At 49.6% G+C, this 7,841-nt stretch overlaps 1 protein-coding gene across 2 annotated transcripts; it reads left to right on the top strand.

Annotated features, from left to right (window-relative positions):
* The first annotated feature begins 3,312 nt into the window (after nucleotides 1-3,312).
* Nucleotides 3,313-7,375, top strand: LAMTOR5 (late endosomal/lysosomal adaptor, MAPK and MTOR activator 5). 2 transcript variants are annotated; one of them, XM_024570344.3, is made up of 4 exons: nucleotides 3,313-3,437; nucleotides 4,280-4,341; nucleotides 6,112-6,229; nucleotides 7,084-7,375. In XM_024570344.3, the coding sequence occupies exons 1-4, from the start codon at nucleotides 3,403-3,405 to the stop codon at nucleotides 7,142-7,144; spliced, it is 276 nt and encodes a 91-aa protein (XP_024426112.1). In that variant the 5' UTR covers nucleotides 3,313-3,402; the 3' UTR covers nucleotides 7,145-7,375. The 2 variants fall into 2 exon arrangements, with proteins under 2 accessions (XP_024426112.1, XP_045059868.1); XM_045203933.3 differs by lacking the exon at nucleotides 3,313-3,437 and adding an exon at nucleotides 3,837-3,985.
* The last annotated feature ends 466 nt before the right edge of the window (nucleotides 7,376-7,841 follow it).

The raw sequence follows: 7,841 nt of genomic DNA, 5'->3' as shown, positions 1-7,841 counted from the left end.
TTGCGGATTCAATCCCCAGCCAGAGCACATACAAGAAGCAAACAATGAGTGCATAAATAAGTGGAACAACAAATCAATCTCTCTCTCTCTCTCTCTCTCCCCCCTCCCTCTCTCCCCTCCCTCTCCCTCTCTCTCAAATCAATACATTTAAAAACAAAATTTTAAAGAGAGAATAAGAGTTTTGGACCGGGCCTCCAAACCCTCCCATTGCTCTCCGGGGCTGGGCTGTGGATGGAGTGCGGGGAGCTGAGGCAGTCCAGCAGAGGGTCCTGGGGCGGCCGCACCACTGGCCAGCAGGGAGGTCGTGAGCAAGTATCGTGCTTCGGAGCCTCCAGGCTTTTTAAACTGCAAACAGGGGTAGTGACAGCACCTACTTCAAAAACGTGCGAAAACTAACAAGGCCTGTGAGTTGCCTGGCACTGGCTGTCCCTCCGTGTGTGTGAGCTGTACCGACACCACTGCCATTGTCATTGTCAGGAGTCAGGCTTGGACCTAGGACTCAGGCGAGCCCCGGGGCCTATCAGGCGGCTCCCAGGGAGTGGCGTGCTCAGGCTGGCAAGACTCTTGTGAAACTTCTGACATGTCTTCCCCACCTCCAGCTTCCCCACATCCTACCCCATTCTACTTAGCTCATTCACATTCACGTCATTAGAGTTCAGGCTAGGATTTCAGGTGACTTTTCTCACTGTATTTTGTAATTTTGGATAGCATCAAAAAGTGTAATAAAAGCTACTTAATCATCTCACTCACACAGCACTCTGGGACAGCCACGCAAGGCCAGCCCCGAGGTCTCAGTCCCGCACGAACACTAGCCTGCTTGAGGACCTGGCCGTCACTGGGCTCCTGCCTTCGTGGAGCCATCGGTGATTCTTTCCTATGTGTCCTCACCTGGACTGTAAGCAAGTTGAGGAAACAACCTGAGTCTTCTGAGTCAGGATAAATCCCGACTCGATTTAGCAAAGCTCATTTACTGACTCCTACAATGCACCAGCCCCTCTTACAAAAATTATCATATAACCTTCCCCACAAGCTGATGAGGCAGGTAACGGTATCCCAGTGAGTCCCCGAGGCTCAGTGGTCACACAGGTAGGCAGTGGTGAAGCCAGGATATAACTGTAGCTCTGTCTGACTCGAGGCCACCACCCAGCGCGGGGCCTCCTCTGCGAGCCTCACTGGCTCAGGCACCTGACACCTTCCGGCTTGGGCAGGGTTTTCCGCGGCCTTGGTGGGCATCCTCTGCTAGGCCCTCCTGGGACTGCCATTTTCCAAGAGCTTGTGTTTTGCAGGAGGGGAGAAAGAAGACCATAAAGGTGGTTAACGTTTGGGACTTAAAGGTTCTTTACCTTACACAGAGTCCATTCCCAAAAGACCCACCAAGATCCTTCAGTAAACACCAACCAGGTGGAATCCTGCTGAGTTCTGCAATTTGCAAGTGAAGAAATGGGAGAAGACACTCCTCCCATCTTTGAAAAGTAAATATGACAACAACAATGCAGTGAGGTGAGCACTTTAATGTGGGAGCAGGGAGACTTTCCCTGTCACCCCGGAAATGGTTATCAGCACTCAAAACTGAGCCTCAAGAATCATCGAATACTCCGCACTTAGGGCCCAGACACCTCCTCCAACCATCAGCCCAGCCCCCAGCACTTCCCGCACTTAGATGAGCCACTCGGCTCCCTCCACCACCACCCCCTGGGGCAAGACAGCAAAACTGGGCAGAGAGAGGGAATGGGGTAGGGTAGCTTCCCTCCCTCTCCAGTTGGGCCGTTGGTCTTCCTCTCCCTATGCTCCTTTTCCCCTTCAGAGGCCTTCCTTACAGCTTGAACCGTACCCATCAACTCTTCTGGGAATCCTTCAGTCACTGATCTGGCTGTGAGATCATCAGACACCCTGGAGGTGCATTCGCCAGCCGGGCAGCCGCTAGCCCCACGTGGCTATGGAGCACTTGAAATGCGGCGAGTCTGAACTGAAATGTGCTGTCAGTGAGAAACAGAAACTGGATTTTGAAGACTCAGATGGTGTGTGTGGAGGGGGATGTAAAATATGTCAGTGGTATTGTTTAAATTGATTATATGTTGACGTGATAATATTTTGGGCATATTATTGGATAAATAAAACATACTATTAAAATTAGCTTCACCTGTTTTACTTTGTAGTGTAGCTACCAGATCATTTAAAATTACAGATGTCGCTCACATGACATTTCTCTTGGACGTCACTGCCCTGGAGGTAAAACAAACTAGAGCTGGGAAGCACTAGCCCCGCAAAGCTTTACACAGCCTTGGACCACAAGGGGGCGGTACTGCAGCGCCAAGCTGCCTCGGGCAGGACTTCAGCGGGAGGCAGGCTGGCTCCTCACATTGTCTAATGCTTTTTTTCTAAAATTTAAAGACTAGAATTTTAAGGAAGCTGCAAGTTTCACTAACACAGCTAGGAAAGCACTACAGGCAAAAATCACAAGCAACCCAGCCGCACGTTAATAAGGGGCTGGTAACTCAGTAAGGTACAGCTATAACATGGAATATTTTGTACGTATTACAAAGGATGTAAATGAACTCTTACCGAATGTGGAAAGATATTTATGCTAAACCCTGTGAAAAGGGCCAGCTACAGAATTGTGTGTCCAGTACGTATGTCAATTGCACTTAAAAATGAAAAATAAATTAAAAGCGTATATTTGCAAAGACGATGGGCTGAAAGGATATTTATTTGTCCAAGAGATTAACAATCATCTCTAGGCAGACTATGGGTGGCTTTCTTTCCTTATTTTTACAACCGATTTATAATTAATTTTAAAGTTACTAAGTTGTACTACCTCGTGTTCTTTTCAAATGCCACCTTCTTTCCCAAGCTGTCCCGAGCCCTTGCTAAAGAGAGACCGATGTCTTCGTTAAAATCCCGACACCTTCCCAATACCTAGAGGGTGTTTTCACCTTGTTCCACCTCGTCCTCTAGCCCCGTGTGCCTGTCGTTTCCCCTCCACAACTGTGGACCCCTTCATAGGGTCCCGTGTCTCTTCTCGGTCCCTGACCCACCACCCCCTGGAGCAGATCCTGCCTGACCACTGCATCACGGTAAAACTAACACAAAATCTGGAGGACGTTTCGGAGTCGATTGAATCGGAATACCAGGGTCACATCCCTGACACAAAGTAGCCGGCCAGAAACCTGCGGGGACAGTTCGCCCCGCCTGATTCCAGAGCGCCTTTTGATGCTCCGGCGCAGCACCTCTGCGTGGCTCTCGCAGCTGGAGCCGAGTGAGCGCTTCCGGTTCCCAACGCCGCGACTGCGCTGCGAAGTTTGTCCCTGCGCAGGCGCCGTCCTGCGCGCGCCTCGCTGTGTCACGTGACCGAGGAGCGCTCGCGGCCTGTGCTGGAGGAGGAAGAACCCGGCGCCGGGCGGGATGGAGGCGACTCTGGAGCAGCACTTAGAGGACACGTGAGTGGTGCGGCCGGTTCGGACTGTCCTAAGGTCGTGGCGGGGGCACTTGAGCGGGACAAAGAGGCGAGCTGTGAGTGCCGGCCAGGTGACTTAGGAACACCGCGCGACCCCCCGGCGGCCGGGTCCGGGGTGAATCGAGCTTTGGGGCCGCAGGGGGCTGGTGACCCGGAATTAAAATTCCGCTGGGCACCGCACACTCCCTCCGGAGCGAATCTACGCGGCCCGAGCCCTGAGCCGCCGGTCACGTTGATATGGTCTCTGGACAGAGGCGTTCTGCGCGTGGCTCAGGAAGTGAGTTAATTTGGGGAAAGGAAGTGCCATTGGTGCAGACGAGCCTTGCATTGTAAACGTAAACACACACGCGCTTCTCCTTCCGTGTGTGATTAAGAAAATGAAAGACGTCCCTTTAGTTTTTCACCGGGGACTAGCTACAGACAATTCGGAATAAGGAGGAGTGCAGGGAAACACCTGTGTCGCTTCCGTGCCCCTCAGCTTCCCGGCCTCTAGGCAGCCGTGTTGCTGGAGTGTTGCAGCGGTTGTTTTGAGTGAGTTAGCACACTAAAGCATGCGTTTTCAGCGAGGGCAGCAGAGTCCTAGATATTACGATGTTTGCGGCCCTCCAAACCTTCTTGATAAAATCTTTTCTGTCGTCAGAGAGAAATTGGCTTAACTATTTAAGTTAGATGATTTTTCTCGGGTGTGTGGGTGGGGGGCGATAATGAAAAAAGATTGAAACACTGGTTTATAGCATTTGCATCAATGCTTGGTGTGTAGAATGCCTGTGTGTGTTGCTGTGATATTTAAATTCAGTTTTTCACATGATATGTTTCTGGAATTAGAATGAAGAATCCATCCATTGTTGGAGTCCTGTGCACAGATTCGCAAGGGCTTAACTTGGGCTGTAAGTATCCCCCGTCAGCTTCAGTGGGTGGCACAGCATTTGATGCTAATGCAGAGTCCGTGTGCTGTTATCTTGCCGCTTTGTGGCTATTTTTGTGAGAGTAGAGTTTATCTCCAAGTAGTGAGATCAGAAAATTAAAGCTTTTCACTTGGTACTTGCGAAGGTGGGAACGTTCCTTGCAGTACTCAGTTGTTTCTACTAAAGTGGTGTTTGACTCATTTAGAAGTGGATGGGGAAAGGACTTCAGCAGTTACGTGGATGGAATGTGTGCCGGCTGCTGGTGCTGCTGGGCTTCGTACACTAATCTCCAGTTTTCACGTTAGTCCTGCAGGGCACTGTTTTTTAGTCTGCACCTAAAAAGTGAGTAGGCGTGAAAATGGGGCTTCGGAGTTGGACACACCTGGGTTTGGGTTCAGCCCCCTGCTCTTCCATTTATTTGCTCGGACCAAAAAGAACCTTTCTGAGCCTCAGTTTCTTCACTGAGTTGTTTAGTAATGATAGTAATTGTTGAATTGCGTTTGCTGACCTTTCACTAGGTGCCAGACAGCACTCTTAAGTGCTTTATGTATACGAAGTCGTTTATTCCCTGTAACAGGAGGTAAAGAAGTGAAGTGGTTCAGTTGGGATTTGAGTCTGGCTCCAAAGCTTCTTAATCACAGTGCTATAAGATTATATAATACGTGTCAAACACAGCACACAACACAGCCGTAACTCTCAGTAGATGATGACAATTACAAATGAGGAAAGAAATCCAGAAAGGTAAACAGTAGTGCATTCGGCTGATTAGTATCAGAACTAGCAAGCCCAGGACTCCTCTTTACTGCCGGACTTTTTGAAACTGAACTTTTGCTGGGCGGGTGACTGGAAGGTAATCTGTGTGACTCAGGTTTTGCGCACACAGTGAGTTGGGAGAAAAAAGGCAGGTGGGGAGTGGGGCGCTTGCCCGACTCACTAATGGAAATTCAAGTGAGGCAACCTTCAGGGCTGGAAGGCTGCGCTGTGCCCAGCTACTGTCCTGTACAGCAGCCTACGTTCCTCCGCTCTGCGCAGCTGCGTGCCTGTTACCTGACTAGTTTCGGGCAGATAAGGCTTGTGTTGCCGTTATACATGCAGATACATTGTAAAGTTAGTAATTCCTTTTTTGTACCTGCTGCCCATGATTTAGTTATTATTTACAGGCTGAAACAAACAATAAAAAGCCAACCCTGTTGACACTGGAACACAGCCAGCTCGTTCTGGTGGAACTAGTTGCTCACAGAATAGCCACATATGTTGTCAAGGTGGTCTTACAGTTGAGCCCCTGAGTAAAGGCCTGCATACCCTTTGAGGCTGAGCTCAATAAAGGGAAATCAGATTCCACATGAGGAATTCGTTTCAGCAGGTCTCTTGCCCTTGCCGGCTGCTTTCTGTCGACCTCACTTCGCCTTTCTTGTTGGTTTCAGCAAGGTTCCTATAAAGTGAATTTATGGCTTTCAGGTTGACTTGAATTACAGCTTCCTGATACGCTTGAAAAGGTGTTTAGAGATGGTGTTGGGAATGACTTTGAAAACTGAGTGTCGGTTACGACTTTATTAATTTGAGAACTGAAGTCAGGCTTTCTCGCTGGTGTAACCAGCTGAGTACACCAGAGCAAAATCACTTCACGTCAGTTACTAACCTACGCGACCTGGGACTGAACTCTTTTTGTGAATAATTCAGTGACAGGGACGACCACAGCCCTACGCTCACTCTCGGGCAGCCAGGCGACATGATGTGCTCTCTGTCCTCCAGGCCGCGGGACGCTGTCGGATGAGCATGCCGGCGTGATATCTGTTCTGGCCCAGCAGGCAGCTAAGCTGACCTCGGACCCCACTGACATCCCTGTGGTGTGTCTAGAGTCGGATAACGGGTGAGTCGGAGTCGGCAGGCCCCTTCCTTTCCTTTCTCGTCAGAAAAGGCCCTGGGAAACTGGACCGGGGCCCGTCCTGTGCTCCCCAGTGACGCTTTGCTCAGAGGGCCATAAGGGGTCTGCACCCCGCGGACCTCAGGTGCAGGCAGATTGATTGCCGAAGCCCACGCGCTTTCAGACGACAGCGACACTCCCATGAAGAGGAAGAATTGTCAACTCTCAGTCCACCAAAAAAGAAAAAGTAAAACAGAGGGAGACCAATCAAAGAACAGAAACTACTTCTGTAGTAATGGGAATACTGCAGCTATGCCAAGTGCGCGAGCAGGGTACAGCAGACTGTAGGATGTCACCACAGTTTTGTAAAAAGCGGGGAAAATGGATAATAGTATATACATACAGATAAAACCAGGTGTGGGTGGTTATAGGGTTCATTCCATTCTTGTAGTTTATTCTTTTCTGCATTTCCCAAATGTTTTGTAGTGTTCATTTATTGCTTTTATACATTGAAAAGTGCTGCCCTGGCTGGTGTGGCTCAGTGGATTGAGTGCCAGCCTGTGCACCGAAGGTCGCTGGTTCGATTCCCAGGGCACAGGCCTGGGTTGCAGGCCGGGTCCCCAGTTGGGGGCGTGCAAGAGGCATCCGATCAAAGTATCTCTCGCACATCGAGGTTTCTCTCCCTCTCTTCTCCCTCCCTTCCCCTCTGTCTAAAAATAAATAAAATCTTCTTTAAAAAAAGAAAGAAAAGAAAAACGCTAAATATTTTTTTAGTTGTGTCCTAAGCCAAGCTTCATCTTCAATCTCCCACCGACTCCCCGGGGAACGTCTCACCGAGTGTCCCGCGCTCTGCCTTTCAGGAACGTCATGATCCAGAAGCACGACGGCGTCACCGTGGCGGTGCACAAAATGGCGTCCTGACGTCGGGGCCGTGTGGCTGTGTCACGCCCTGAGCCAGCCGCAGTCGTGAGGCTGCTCTCACTGCGTGTGCTTTGGGCCCTTTCGCACTGAGTTCAGGGCACGTTGCTTGTCGCCGCTCTGTGGGCCGACTTCATCGAGACGTTGGTGAGAAAGGGCCGTGTTTCGCTGCGGCAGGTGCGTGTGACTTTGTACATAGAGCCTTGTTATCTCAATAAACGTGGTTGGAGGAAAGCTTGGGTCTTTTCTGGACTGTCTCAAACTCTCACCAAGTGTTCATATGTACGGTTACCAAATTGTAATTTTTTAAAAAAGGTCTGTGTTCCAAATTACTCTCTTTTCTTTCAGAAGCTTCCTGAAATACATATGTTCTCACAGAAGTGCCCATGGATTGTTACTGATTCTTTTAATTGATTTTTACTGTATTTTTTCATTACCATTTAGTCAGTCCTCTTATACCCCTCCCCCCACACTTACCACACTTGGCCACGAGTCCTGTCTCTTTTTTTGCCCAGTCCCTCCATCCTCTAACCAACCCCCATCCATGGATATTTAAATTAAGCATATTCCTACCCCATAATAACAATATAATGGCTAATGCCATTAAGTACTTGGTACGTGCTAGGGACTCACTGAATTCTCATTGATAGCTCTATAGGGTGGGCCCTCTTCTTTGCCCAGTTTGCGAGGCCAAGGGATT

This window comes from Desmodus rotundus, chromosome 12, assembly GCF_022682495.2.
Source record: "Desmodus rotundus isolate HL8 chromosome 12, HLdesRot8A.1, whole genome shotgun sequence".
Taxonomy (NCBI): Eukaryota; Metazoa; Chordata; class Mammalia; order Chiroptera; family Phyllostomidae; genus Desmodus; species Desmodus rotundus.
This window is presented reverse-complemented; position numbering and strand designations above follow the sequence as displayed.

What these genes read in the sequence shown, in the direction of transcription:
- LAMTOR5 (XM_024570344.3), top strand. Translation starts at nt 3,403, where the DNA reads ATGGAGGCGACTCTGGAGCAGCACTTAGAGGACAC. An exon ending in GAGCAGCACTTAGAGGACAC is followed by an intron (nt 3,438 to 4,279) that starts GTGAGTGGTGCG and finishes TTCTGGAATTAG; the next exon opens with AATGAAGAATCCATCCATTG. An exon ending in TGTCTAGAGTCGGATAACGG is followed by an intron (nt 6,230 to 7,083) that starts GTGAGTCGGAGT and finishes TCTGCCTTTCAG; the next exon opens with GAACGTCATGATCCAGAAGC.